General features: G+C 35.8%; 1 protein-coding gene across 1 annotated transcript; it reads left to right on the forward strand.

Moving 5' to 3' along the window:
* Positions 1 to 644: 644 nt before the first annotated feature.
* Positions 645 to 15,019, forward strand: LOC119190157 (transcriptional enhancer factor TEF-1-like). Its single transcript, XM_037441392.1, has 5 exons — positions 645 to 905; positions 5,072 to 5,152; positions 6,309 to 6,475; positions 10,352 to 10,586; positions 12,280 to 15,019. The coding sequence occupies exons 1-5, from the start codon at positions 660 to 662 to the stop codon at positions 12,391 to 12,393; spliced, it is 843 nt and encodes a 280-aa protein (XP_037297289.1). The 5' UTR covers positions 645 to 659; the 3' UTR covers positions 12,394 to 15,019.
* The last annotated feature ends 309 nt before the right edge of the window (positions 15,020 to 15,328 follow it).

A 15,328-nucleotide genomic window follows, 5' to 3' on the forward strand; every position in this document is an offset into this window, starting at 1 on the left:
ATTTAGTATTGCAGATGAATCCACATATTTCAATCATCGTGATAGTAACACAAGTGTGGAGTTAATGAGTTATAGTAGTTGAACGTGGTAATTTCTAGCAGTAGAATGAACTCAGAACTCTTAAGCTCATGCTTTGAAGTAAATTTTATTATTCTGACATTCTCCGTGACGTATTAGATGATCAACAATTGTCATTGTGTGGCAAGAACCGCGGGTTCGTCTGCGCGCTCAACTAGTGGTTTTATGTCGGTAACTAGTAAGTATAGCAGGATCCTCAAGTTTACTGTGTCTTAGTTATTCAACTTTGTCGCCTCCACATGCTAATGCTCATCACGGCATGCAACTGTGTTTATCAACTATCACAACTGCATGGTAGATTCTTACCTCTTCCTGGATATTAGTATTCAACTTTGTTTGCCTCCACAAGAGAATGCTCATCACAGCATGCAACTAGTGTTATCAACTATCACAGCTGCATGGTATAGCAGGATCTCAAGTTAACTGGATCTTAGTTATTCAGCTTTGTTTCCTCCACATGCTAATGCTCATCACACTATGCAGCCGTGCTCTATCACAGCTGCATGGTGTGCACCTCCTCAAGTTAACTGGATCTTAGTTATTCAGCTTTGTTTCCTCCACATGCTAATGCTCATCACACTATGCAGCCGTGTTCTATCACAGCTGCATGGTGTGATACTGCTCTGGTGTTGACGGATTCCCTGGTGTCCGGCAGTGTGAAGCCGTTCCCCGGCGGCGGGTACAAGGGCGTGGGCGGCGTGGGGTCGGTGGGGGGCGCGGCGGACGTGGCGCCGCCGCCGCCCTGGGAGGGGCGCGCCATCGCCACGCACAAGCTCAGGCTCGTCGAGTTCTCCGCCTTCGTCGAGCATCCGCGCGACCCTGACACGGTGAGTACATTTTCCTTAAAACGCTTGTACAGTTGACAACCCTACAGAGAGAATGTACTGTGTTCATATCCAGTGGAGTAAATATGGAGAAAAGTGCGGAATATACAGCAATTGCCGTGGGCAGTCTTACCAGGCCTCGTAAGTTATAGCTTGACACAACAGAGATATTGACATATCAGCCTGCTTTTTGCAAAAATGTTGTTTTATTTTTTAAACCTATACCATAAATTTAAAGCTAATTAAGAAAGTAGTGAAGTACTACTAGTAATATACTGAGACAACCTAATGCAGCAAATAAAATTCTCAAGCGATGACCCATTTTTTAATTGATAGTCTTTTAGCACCTGCTGAAATCAGGAGTTACCAATTGATCAGAAATCGAGGCTATAAAAAACATTTCTAGTACATTTAGTTTTAGTTAACAATGTGAATATTCAACCGAAGTTTCACTTCATTCAGACTTATTGATTAGTTGACAACCCTACTCGATATTCCCCGTTTAGATGCAGATATAGACGCGATTAATGAATGTCCAATCACGGTATTCGCCTCGTCAGTAAATACCATGCAAGATCTTAATCCGATGAGCAACTCTAATGACACATCTGCCTCCTTCTAAGGAAAAGTTATTTTTTATTGTAAAGGTCAGGGTTGGCAACGCGAGTAGAGTAAAACTTAGAACCTTCGACTTCAAAATATGTGCAACTTAGCTTAAGGGTTGCAAATCACTAAAAATAAAGTTGTGTTGTGTATTTTGTCAATGAAGCTATAAAACTAGACGCAAATAATTTCTAAACATAGCCATGAAGTGTCGGTGCACAATCTAATCTGTGATTCTAGACACAACCCTAATGACACATGAAACTCCTTTTAAGGGAAAGATCACATATACAGAGTTCAGGAATGTCACCACGCGTAAGCTTTAGTTGAACTCCCACGCTGTCTTAAGACGATGAGCAAGCCCATGTTAACAATATTATATAGTCCCTTCTTAAGAAAAGTCTGAAGATAGTCCCGAATGGCGATTTATCGAAGTTTTTGAAGACAAAGAAAGTAATAAGTAACTTCAGCAACTCTATATTAAAATTAGACTTTGCTGTCTCCACTTATGTTGTTGAACTGTGTCACCCCGAAATATGGCTTTCGGTTGCGGTGTCGAACGTAAATGGTATTAAGAGGTAGTTCAGGGCCTAAGTCGACGAAAAAGATTGACCATAATTATAGACATTTTAAATATTTTTAAACTATCTAGACGACATGACAGGACATATTATTAGTCTTCTAAAATTTTTCTTGAAATTACTACTGTCTAATTGCTTATGCACTGAAACAAAAAATCCTTCTGCCATCCAATTAAACACGCCATTAGTCTTCTACGATATTCAAGAGAACTTAAAATTGAAACCAACTACAACGAAGTATCAAGGAATGATTTCATGACTTACCATTCACAATCAAGTCAGATGTGAGTAATCCAGCTCGTTACCTGAGCGATTGCGATCGTAAAGTTATAAATTCGAGGTGACAATCATTATTGAGAGTACTTTAAGCTGTATATTTATTATACGGTCGATATGTTGTGTAAACAAATGATTGCAGTTGTGTGTATGAAGCAAGTAAAAGTTGATTTTATTAAGTTGTCATACAGTAAACTAAAAGTGACGAGGTAAATAAATATTTGTTCTAGTTTTTAATTTGGAATCAGATAGAGTATGGTGATGCTGTGTGCTATCGGAAGTCGGAATCAGAAGAATAGAAACAGCGTACCAGGATCGTCCCATTATAATGAATGTAGTGCAAAAAACAATATCACAATATAATGCAAACATCTTACATCCTACATTAGATTCTCGAGCACTAGTAATATGTTCTTGTTTTCAAGAAATAACATCAAATCATCACCTTATATACAATATTATGACCATAACAACATTAATCGACCCTGAATATAAAGTTGTGTGACGTAAAAAGCGAATTGAAGTCGCATTTCCTATAAAATGTATGAAGAAGGATTTTTTTAAATTTCTAATCTTAAAAATATTCAAATACTCAAAGACTTTTAATACTGTAAAGCAAAAATATCGATTGACATTGAAAAAGAAAAGTTTTTTAACAATTTTTTTTTTTCAAAATTTGTGAATGGAAATCCTAATGTCTTCAAAAGTTTTCTGGTAGCTACGGCGGTTAAGGTGGCACATTGACTCTTGCTGCCCCATCTCCAAAAACCATCACGTATACTTCAAATTTCCTGTCCAGAAACTTCTTTAACCGGCCTTGTACATTTACCAGGAACGACACCACATTTAAGACGTGCACTTGTACCGAAATAATTTCAAAAGCGTCCGCGGCAACAATGAGCGAATTGAAAGTAACACACCTTGAACTTTTAATACCGAGAATTCGGTCTAGCACGGCACCGCCGACCGCCTTGAAGGTACCAAGGACCGTTTTCGTATGTTACTTAGGATTCTGCCACTTATCCAAAGATGCGTAGTATTTAAGACCTTATTTGTATTGTCTTAGTGTTGCATTTTAAAGAATTGCATTAGTAAAGATTAATAACATTTTTATATATGCGTCGGGGTAATCAGCAGCTTCTATTTCCTTACTAAAGTATTCTTTTAATATGATTGTAATAAGCACCCTAGGGATTGATTCCGAACGAATATTCGCAAATTTTTCTGCGCGGTCTACACACAGTCTAAAACAGACACGGCATTTGTTTCACATATTCTGTTGCGTTGTAGTGACGTATGTTATATATTCATATAAGTTTAATATCAAAAGCCTGTGGTGATTTTGTAAGCGGGCGCGGGTAAAAGAATGACTGTCATGTATATAACAAACGTTAGGATAAATGTATTAAGAGTAAGTGTTTACCGTGGCTCCGCTCGCGTGAAATACCTCTTCTATAATAAGAATCCCATGGTGAACTCTTCCGGAATAATAGCCTATATGTTAATCGAGCCCATGGCATATCTGTGTATGAAATTATATTCAATTCGTCCAAACATCTCCGTATTTCGCATTTATAAATAAGTGAAAAGTGATAATATGCATAATAACGTAAGCGATAGCCTAAGTGGGAATGGAACGGACTATCCAAAGGAATGTCCTCAAGTTCAAAAGCCAAGGGCATGCAACTCTAACTTTTCTAAAGTTAAGTGTATATTCTTTGAATTATCACTTGCTTTAAAATATCGTGAAAACCTGCATACCTGAGAAGTTCTCTATAATAATTTTGAGGGTATGTGAAGTCTGCCAATCCGCACTAGGCCAGCGTGGTGGACTAAGGCCTAATCCCTCACAGTATTAGAGAAGGTCCGTGCCCAGTAGTGACCGTATATAATGCATGGCTGATCTTACTATTCTTAAATGCGTCAAGTATTTTATACCTCGCTTCGCTATCCGTTTAACGCTCTCATTAGGACCGCAGTCTTACGAATAATTTCATCCATAATTATAATTTCGCATTTTGAATAGATTATTCAAATGCGGTCGTAATTTAATATCGTTAACGTATTAGCATAAGTCGTTTTTGTAGTGTGTAAATTGATTTAATGCATATATGTTTTTGTACATCACATATAAGGAAATTCAGATTATTTATAAAAGGGAGTGTGATTCAAGGATAGGACGCGAACAAAAAAAGTTAATTGAGTGATCGATGTCCTTTTCTTGTAGAATAAGATTATAGAGCGGACATTGGGAAGATTGTCATACAAAAATTTTGCGCTCATGTGATGGTTACTTTATCTACCGTGAAATAGCAAAACACCTATGTAGAATACTTTATATTTTTTCAAGTCGTGATTTGTGCGTTTTTAATGCGCATATTCGCATATTTACTGTAAATATGTTATTTTTGTATTAATATCTAAGGATGCTGTAACATCTTGTCACACGGACATTTCAAATAAGACAATTACTTGTTCCGATAAGTAATAACTTTTGGAGCAAAAATTTGGTTCTGATGTCCAGCCTATATTAACCATACTGTTTATTGTTTTCGTTTTTTTTTTTTTGTACTTACATTGAATCTCTATATCAACTAAAAAGGTTGGAGTGGTTACCCAAATTATCACTAGAATTAAACCTAACCTAATATAATTCCTAATAGTGTCCATAACACATTGTACTAATATATATATTTTTTATTGTTTCAGTATCCGCCGAGTACGGCGCCAGTTCAACACTTATTTGTGCACATAGGCGGAACTGTGACATACGCAGATCCGTTATTAGAGGTATGTATCTTTCATAGTACACTAATTTCTTAGATTTGTAGGTATATGTTGACTGAAACAACCGACAGTTTGTACAGAATTTTCAACCGAATCCCATACTAATCAACATCATTAATCGGTTTTGTCACCTTGTTTTATTTCCATTAATTTAAAAATCAAAAATGTAAATGACCATTATTTACTTATTTTTATTTCGTTCATTATACCTTGCCAAATAGTATATAACACGTATGCCTTCTGCTTTTCAAACTTGATATTGGCAGAATTTTCGTAAAAGCGATACAAGCAATCACAACAATATGTAATTGGAAGAATCAAGAAGCCAATTTGATTATTTTTTTTATGGCCCAAAACTTCCAACAATTGGATTGACAATAATACGGTTACCTATTCTAAGATCCTTATATAACTTAGCATCTATCGATCTAATTCACCTGTATCTAGAATTATGAAGCAATAAGACCGACAGATAATTAAGTCGAATATGATTCAAGTACTCTTTTATTATTTGTTTTACGCGCCACTTTCCGTCGTATCCAGTGAAGTCATTGCCTTGTCTAAAGTAATAAATTCGTTAAAACACGAAACATAATTGTCAACACAATCTCAGTGTTCTAAGGTCGTACAATCCCTTTTGCAATCCTGCCGAAATGATTAATGAAGAAATGAACGGAATGATCAGAAGGCGCCGCGTTATAGCACTGTTGCATCATGAGCAATTCTTTTTGATCCATGACCCCGCAGTCGACACCAGGGGAAACCTTCGAATGAGATACTGGAATCCTACGACTTAGCAACTACAGGGTCCTGGAGGAAGGTTGGGAGGGGATAGCTGGGAAGGATAAGGAAACCTCTTAGGATGGAAGGAGGGGAGAAGGCTAAGAACTGTTCGCGAGCCCTTATAGGCCTCAGTGTGAATTGGCAACCATGAGGTTATACACACTTCACTGTGTGCCTACGTCCGCGACACATGTCCCCGCGTACATGGGCGTGCATTCTCTGGGCATCATGAGCAATTGTGAGCTAAATAAAAAATAGAAACCAAGAACCAAATTTTATTTTTTACTGAAACCTTACTTAAGGTTTCTGTTAATACACTATGCAGTGAATATCACTAATGTCATATAACTCTAAATTTATTTTTGTTTTTTTCCAGTCGGTAGATGTTCAGCAGATTAATGATAAGTTCCCGGAGAAGAAGGGTGGTCTCAAAGAGTTGTACGAGAAGGGCCCGAGGAACGCGTTCTTCCTGGTCAAGTTCTGGGCGGACCTCAACACGAATAACCTGGACGATCCAGGCGCGTTCTACGGAGTCACCAGTGTGTGAGTAACTTTAGTACCTACGTATTTTAAATGTTAACTAGTCGTTCAGTGGTCGAATTTCTATCAGCGGCTTTAATATGTTGGTAAGACATATTCGGTCTTCCTTATAAAAAAATCGCAAAGCTATGCTTGGCTAAAACACAAATTCACTCGAACAGCCGTAAGTCAAAACCCGCCATCTTGTATCTTAATAAGGTTTAAACTTGGTAACCGGTGATGGTTTCACAGCTATTTAAGCAATTCTTAATCAGCTCTTAATGCTAAAACAAGTTTATAAGTAAGACTGATTGTATATGAATTTTATTTTTCTGCACTCCTCTAATATAATATTATCAACCCTGTATTATATTCTGTTCCACTGCTGGGCACGGGCCTCTCCTTCTATGTGAACTTTAATCATGACTAATCATACACTCGTGCGTGCCTTTAATTCCAGCATTACTAGTCTTAATTTTAACTACTCAAAAATACGAGGCCCAATAACTTTATACAAGGAGATCATCAGATCTCAATCGACGCAATATCAATTGCGCCGTGTATTTCAGAGATTACACCATTCACTATGAAACAGAAAAAAGGCGGATACGCAAACATTATTCACATAGTATAGATAGTAAATAAACAGCCTACCTCAACTGATCCAATAAAAATAGTAATTCAATGAGAAAAATAAACAGTCTATAATGAGTTAAATACAACTAAAGCTGAGTAAATCGACACAATATCCTTGAACATTTCGCTCGTATAAACGGCTGAATGTCAACGCGTGAACTTACGACATTTGCGTCGACATTTACTGCAATGTGTTTACAGATTAGTTTGTATAAAGATGGTATTTCATTTTGAACTCTATTTAGTTGCACTCTTGGATCTCTTCCTGAAGAGTGAACCAAATTGAAATAGATTGGCTTATCGGAGAAATATAGTTTTTACGATACAAAATTCTAGTGGCGAAGGATGAATTTTTCAGAAAGGGAATTCGATACAATTTAGGTTCTAATAATATGGATAAAGGCGGTCTGCAATTCGTTTGAATGATAATTAGATTTTACATAGATTATGAAAGAGAAGCCGGCAGGAATTATATAGCTATATGCAGAGTTATATGGACCCTGCGCCATTGTAAAGTACGTTTTTTAAAATATAATATTAAATGTAACAGTATATTGAAATAAAAATATTTTTCGGATTTTTTCGCGGTTTTTTATATACCTAGTCTTGCCATAAATATTGTAATAAAGAAAAAAGAAAATTGTTAACTGCAAATAACATTTATTACTTTTACAGTGTGTCAGTTTAATACATAAATATAAAACAATTAAAAATATAAAAGCTTATTCGAAGTGGTCTCCATTGGCTGCAATACAGTCCTTTAAACGATGAGGCCAGTTATCAATAGAAGCACGCACTCTTTCCATGGGAAAATTCTTCACTGCCAATCGTATAGATTGTTTTAGGGACTCCAAATTATCATGGCGTTTAGAGCAAGCTGTACTCTCTAAAACTGACCACAAATCATAATCCAGCGGATTAAGATCGGGACTAGACGACGGCCAGTCTTCAGCTCTGATGAAGTCCGAAACGTTCGATTCCAACCAAGACTGCGTGGACCGAGCTTTATGACCCGGCGCCGAGTCTTGCTGGAAGGACCATACTTGGTTATTGAACATGGTGATGTTAAGGGGCTTAACTACCTTCTCAAGAATGGTATCTTGATACACTTGTGCCGATGTTTTGATACCTTTTTCACAAAAAATATGGCTCAGTCACTCCTTCATAGCTAACACCCCACCAAACCATCACTGAAGTCGGATAATGTCCACGTTGCACTCTGTCGACTAATTGGGAAGCTTCCTTAGAGCTTTGAGCATAAATACGGTCATTTTGTTTGTTAAAATGTTGCTCAATTGTAAAAATTTTCTCATCCGTAAACAAAATTTTTCTGTGACCTCCCTTTGCGTACCGCTTCAGTAGTTGTTTCGATTTTACCACCCTATTCTTCTTTAAATTATCAGTTAAGAAATGGCCAGTGCGTCTCTTATAGGCTGCAAGTCCTAAGTCATCTGTTTAAAAATACGCGACATGGTTCTAGGTGCTATCTTCATTTCCCAAGATAAGATCTTTTGCTTTCGGAGAGGATTTCTTCGAATTCTTTCCCTTACTGCTTTGACCACCTTTTTCGGTACGAACACTACGTGGACGGCCAGATCTTTTCTGTCACAAACAGAGGAGGTCTCATTGTACCTATTAATAGCCCGGTACACAAACATTTTACTAATACCAAGTGTATGGAGAGTTTTAAAAATTGCATTTGGCTCCATACCTACTTTGTGTAATGCTATCACAGCGATTCGGTTCTCTTTATCACCCCACACCATTTTAATATCGCAAAATATTTTACAATGTATTGGCGCCAAAATGAGAAAACACAATGAACAATCGTATAAAAATGACAGATTCGAAATTCAAATGTAATATTTTTTTATAATTAAGTGTAACAGTATTTATGGCCAGACTAAGTATAATGGTTTTCTCTCCCGTCGTTTCAGACATTTTTAATAATAAGATTGTATAAAGAACCGCGATCAAAATCCGAAAATTAGTTTTATTTTAATGTCTAACATTCGCGTAAACGTAAGAAATCATTATGTAACAGTATTGTGCGCATGAATAACGCCTTATTACATTACTGGATCCTTTTTATTGAAACGTAATACGAATTTCGAGATTTTGGCCGAGCAATCATCTCATAAAACCATTTAATTTAAACTCGACCACAACGGTATCGCAACAGTGAACCTTATTACGGTGATATACGGTTTACGATCGCTATGCGACCTACCATTTTTTTTAATGCTTCATCATCTCATCATTCAATAAAAACAGCCATAGTTTCTATACATTTATTTAGTTGTCATAATGCAACATGTCAATTGGTCAAAAGATTTGCATTGACAATACTTTGTCTGCGTATTCAGGTTTCATTCATAGAAATGTTGGCAAACAACGATACCGTTCTTAGAAAATGTTTATGCAGATTAATACGTTATTTAATATAATTAATTGAATGCTTTAGTGACTAACAAAATTAATTAATTGAGCATTGTTATAAAGTTATCATTACTACAAGATTATCATTTGGTACTCATTTTCAATGCTTTTTTGACTTACATTGATACTTGATAGAGATGGTGGATTTTTCAAAATATTTTAAAATAATCATGTCTATCTCTGAAAGGCTAGATACGTATGTTATATGTGCGAATATTGGTTAGCATCCACATATCCAGCAGGAATCCTTTTTTTATAACGTGACATATTCACAAAGTAGTAAAATTCAGTGTTTCTCTATCGGGGACACACTCTTAAACCAATCAACGGTATTCAAATTAAATCGCATATTTCCCGGTCCAGGGATTGAACCCAAAATCCTACAAACATCGCTACGTAATCATCTTTCCACCTTCTTTCTTAATCCCTCTTAGCAGTAGCTGAGCCCAGCAGTGGGACAGTATTAATCACCCCTACACTAGAACTTTTAAAAATATTTGTAAACGAACGTTAAACCAACCCGCACTAGGCCAGCGTGGAGGACTAAGGCCTAATCTCTCAGTACCCCCTCCCTTCCCAATACCCCACATCTCTCCATCCCCATCCCCTATCTTAAGGAACGCCATGGTTGCTCAGCCGGGGAATCGCCTATACACCATTAGCAGGGTACCCCGGTGATAACCATGGCGTTCTATAAAAAAACTCTCAGTAATAGAGGAGGCCCGTGCCCAGCAGTGCCAGTATTATAATACAGGGCTGATGATGAACGTCAAAAATGAGGTTACTCAATGCATAGATTTAAAATATTTTCATCCTTCATTCCAGATACGAAAGCAACGAGAACATGACAATAACATGCAGCACGAAAGTGTGTTCGTTCGGCAAGCAAGTCGTGGAGAAGGTGGAGACGGAGTACGCGCGGTTCGAGGGCGGCCGCTTCGTGTACCGCATCCACAGGTCGCCCATGTGCGAGTACATGGTCAACTTCATCCACAAACTCAAACACCTGCCCGAGAAGTACATGATGAACAGCGTCTTGGAAAACTTCACAATACTGCAGGTTCGTACATCATTCACATTAAAGTTAAACTATCTGTACTATAAAACTATAATTAAAATTAAATATGCTATATTGCTGTAGGACTGACCACGAACGCTGCAAAGTCTTCGAAACGTCGGGAGGAAATTATAATATTAAAACAGCGATAATATCCGAAAAATAGTTTAATTTAATGACTAACTTTCGCGTAAACTTAAGAAATCATTATCATTCTTCCATAGTTGATAGAATAATGTGGATGTATGGACCTGTACTAGCGTGGGATACTTAATCATAGTTAATCGATACTATATCTTGACGCTGCTCAACTTACTATGAAGTCTAGTGAAATCACTTTACTCTGATAACCTTATTAAAACTCATTGTAATTTACAAAAAAAAATTACATCTACTGTCTATCCTAAAATAAATATATGCACGTGGTCCGTTTCAACGAACCACTGCCATTAGATTTATGCCAAGTTATATTATGTTGGGTATAAATTTTCCGATTCCCCTATGATAATACAAAAAGAAAACAAAAAACCTGTTTACTTCAATGATTTTTCCTCAAAGAAACATAAAAGGAAATAATATTGATATTTACGTGCATTATACACGGAAATGATTATGGGAATTTACCTCGTAAAACCATACAATAGATGGAATACTATGAAACTGACGCACATCCTTGACCTCAATCCGGGAATTGGGATTAACTTTTTAAGATTACGTTAAACAAAACCCTAAATACAACAAATTACCGCTTCCCTTAAATCTTTTAAAATTCTGATGTTGGCTCACAAATAATATGGCCATTATTTTCACTGGAAACGAGTTTTGTTTTTAATATGTTGTACTATTTTAAGACGGTAATTTTTTTTTACTAACTTTACTATAATGTATATTATGATGCACTTTTTCTTTTATTTTTAACACAGTTCAAGGAGGTCTCAATGTGTCATATTTTTTTTATGTTTGTATGGCGATAATTTTTTACCCTGTGATACAATTTAAATTATTATTTTTTTGTATTGGATTTTATAATTATTTACAATTGTCATAATTTAAAGTTATTCCATTAGAACCTTGGTTTCCGAACATGCAGAAGGGAACTCTAAAATCAAATAGGATTTTGTTAATTATTTTTATGTTGGGTTCAGTATAAAATCAACATCCTTGATTTGCATCCATTTCAAGAATAATTTTGTTTGAACTTAAACTTCAAAATAAAATAAAATAAGAAAGATTCGGTTTGTAATGCGTTCAAATAGATGTGATTTATAAAAAAAAAAGGCTTGTTAACAATTAATACAGACTTCTAAAACTACTATGAACCAAAAAAATATTATAATTTATATTAGGGTCACCAATAAATTAGTACTTAATACACAAACTTCTTCTTTCCATTTGTGCATTTTTTATTTATGTGCACAATAAATATTTTTGGAGTCGATAATTTATATTAATGTATATCGGTAATAATCAGAGGCGCCCTTAGGCGAACCTTTTAACTGCCCTGGGCCTCGTGCCTTGGAGGACTTTTTACGATCCTACCGACGAAACTGTTAAAACCGGAAAACTTTTGCTCCGCCTGGAGCCTCGCGTCGTTTAGGGCTGCCACTGGTAATAATGATATTAAAATATCATGTGTTAGAGTAGGATTAAGACCAAGGAATATGTATATATAGCTAACGAAACAATTTGTCCCCAGGTGGTGTCAAACAGAGACACTCAAGAGACGCTGTTGTGCGCGGCGTTCGTGTTCGAGGTCTCCAACAGCGAACACGGCGCGCAGCACCACATCTACAGGCTCGTCAAGGATTGAACCCGCACCACCACACCACACCACACCCACTGGACTGCGCCGGACAGAGACGATACAACAAAACAATTAATGGATAGGTATTTGTTGACAATATCGAAGTTTTGAATTGCAACAACAAGGGACGTTAACCGTCATATGTTCGAAATTTTGAATTTGGAATAAATGTGTGGTTACCCTGAATATAAACTCGAGTGAAGTTAGCAACACAATTACCATTGTAGGTAATCTTGATACTTTACCTGCTTGGATGAGATGTGGGTGATGCAGGCAAATTGACAATGTGTGATGGTGAAATATACTAGATGTGAAATCGATAAGGCTCTGGATTATCAACAACACCATTGAGGAATATCCTTATAAACGAAAGGAAATGCCTGTTCGTCTTCATCTTGGTATTTGTCAAGTGAAAAGTGGCTCCAAATTGAGTATAAGTGTATACACACTATACATATTTTTGTAACGTCTCGTCTCTCGCAGTTTGGATGTTGCGCAAGTTTGTTCTCACGTTATTTTCATCCGCACGTAGTAACTTTATCGACAGATAAAGAACGTTTGTTATCGACATAGTGACGAGAACGTAATATAGAAAAATGTGATCTGAAAATTACGCCACAAGTATTTTTGTAACTGAATGTTTAATGTATAGCTCAATTTTGAATAACCTATCGTAGTGAACTGATTATTTTCTTTCGGATTAGTCATGTTATTGTTTTAGATTTTTTTTCATATTGTTTTTTTTTTATTTCTTCATAAATCGTTCCCTTTTTACTCATTTTTAGTGTTTATGTTTTCTTTTAAGAAAACAAGGAAGTAACAATAATTAAAGTTTTTACATTATTCATAAAAATATGAACGTTGTTCAATATACATAAATTGCGTGTAAAATAATGTCAAATAAGAAAATATAGAATTGAATACACACAGTGCCTCTATAATTATGTTACATTAACATAAATTGAGCGTATTTAGTCTTTCCACTGTGTTTCAATCAAATTGTTTGACAGGGAAGGCGGCAGTGGAAAGATTAAACATTAGTGTAGTGTACCGTGAAACATAAATAGTTTTAATAAGTATATTATTGTAAGGAGATGTCTTCTATCTTTATAGTCCATCCTGTTGGAACTGTTTTATTCGCTTGTTAACTTTCTCTAAACCAGTCCAAACTCGAACTGTCTCTCACTAACCCTCGTGGCATCTTTCGTTTTGTTTAAACATCGCTTTGTATGGTTCTTGTAACGTTTAGGTATTATTGAGTGGTAGCATTTTTGTTATGGATTTTTAGTATTTTTTGCCAGATAATTTTACTATTGCAATCTTTGCCACATGAAATTATTATTTAAGGACATATTGTACCTAAATGTACATATTTTAATGTAACAAACGTACGTTAGAGAGCTCATGTGTTCACATGGTCTGCCAGACATATTGTGAAATAAAATGGTATCATACGACAAAATAGAAATTCGATTTATTGTGCAAAACGCGTGTACATATCTCCATTTAAACATATTCTAAAATATACAACACTTATTTCTGGATACATATTTTAGGCGTCTCCCCGGCAGCTGTCTTTACGTGTAAGTAGTATGTTTCCGTTGAACAGATGGCGTCCCTCGGCATTCGGTAAATCGTCTATTTAAATGTTTTATGAACTTGAACTGCAGCAACCATGGTCGATCTTTCGCTTTCAATTCTTAAAGTACAAATTGTGTATACCACAATACAGGACACGGCTTGGTTATACAATAAGTGTTTTCGTGGCAATGATTTGATCTCTCTTTTAGTCAAATATTTTTAGGGCCCTCCCGTTGTCGCGTTCGCGTGCGCTCATTTAAATTTAACGTGCTGTTAAGTTTATTGTGCATTAAATAGCGTTTAGTTTCAAGACATGAGGTAGGCAAATATTATCTTAGACGATAATAAAATAATAATAAGGAGATTTTTTTGTATTTATTTGATAGAGTTATATTAGATAAATTGTAAAGTGCATAGCTTTAAGGTTTTTTTTTTTAAATATGGCGATGGTCGTACGAGAAATTATAGGTGAGGTGGTCACTTAGTACTTAAGAGGAAACACTTAATTTTTGTTGCAATTATAGATTTTTAAAGTTTTCAAATCTATTTTGTATTAATTGGTTATGTACCATTAGTGGTATCAAAGCGAGTAAACAACGTGTTCAATTGACGTTAGAAGCAAAAGAGATCTGCTACGTTGTGATTTTATACTTTATAATGTTATTATTATGTACTCAGATGAGATTAATCGACTCTTTTGCTATGTAAGTTGACTTATGTGAAATGGTTTCCTGGCAATATTCATTTGTGACAATAGTGTTGTGTAAATACATTTTAGTGCATTTCTTTTCAGTTATAGCGTTCTAAGCGATTTATGCTTCTAAACAAGTCTTTCATATCGACAATCTGCCATATCAAAATGAGAATATTAAAATATAGTCGGCCATGTTGGGGAGAATCATCGGCGCGTGCTATCTTACTTTTGTTTTGTTTCGTTTTCAACAAGATACCGAATGATTTCCCACAACAGGAGCCGACAGTGTACAGTATTTTAAAGATAATACTATGTTAAAGATTTGTATGAAAATTTAATTATATTGTCTTCATAAAATCACATGTGTTATTATTTAACGAGTTTTGCAATGATAACCTATCGAGAGTGATATATGGTGGGTGGTTTGATAAAGTTCGATATCTCCTTTGGAGGCCTTGACTTTATAAGAAAATTCGTGGATTAGTATTGAAATATGTTGTTATTTATGTTTTGATGATACGGTAATCGTGTGGCGTTACTTCACAATAAAACACTACTTCACAAATACATTTTTAAGAACAATTTTTATTTAAATGCTCTGATATGGAAAAAATAAACCTTCAAATTGTATCAATCTTGTGTCTATGTAGAGATAAAAGCTTGTCG

The sequence above is a fragment of the Manduca sexta genome, chromosome 22 (genome assembly GCF_014839805.1).
Source record: "Manduca sexta isolate Smith_Timp_Sample1 chromosome 22, JHU_Msex_v1.0, whole genome shotgun sequence".
NCBI classification, from domain to species: domain Eukaryota; kingdom Metazoa; phylum Arthropoda; class Insecta; order Lepidoptera; family Sphingidae; genus Manduca; species Manduca sexta.

Bases quoted from the DNA above. Each gene is read 5' to 3' on its own strand.
- LOC119190157 (XM_037441392.1), top strand. From the start codon at position 660: ATGCAGCCGTGTTCTATCACAGCTGCATGGTGTGATACTGCTCTGGTG. The intron at 5,153-6,308 runs GTATGTATCTTT...GTTTTTTTCCAG, and splicing joins ACGCAGATCCGTTATTAGAG to TCGGTAGATGTTCAGCAGAT. The intron at 10,587-12,279 runs GTTCGTACATCA...ATTTGTCCCCAG, and splicing joins AAAACTTCACAATACTGCAG to GTGGTGTCAAACAGAGACAC.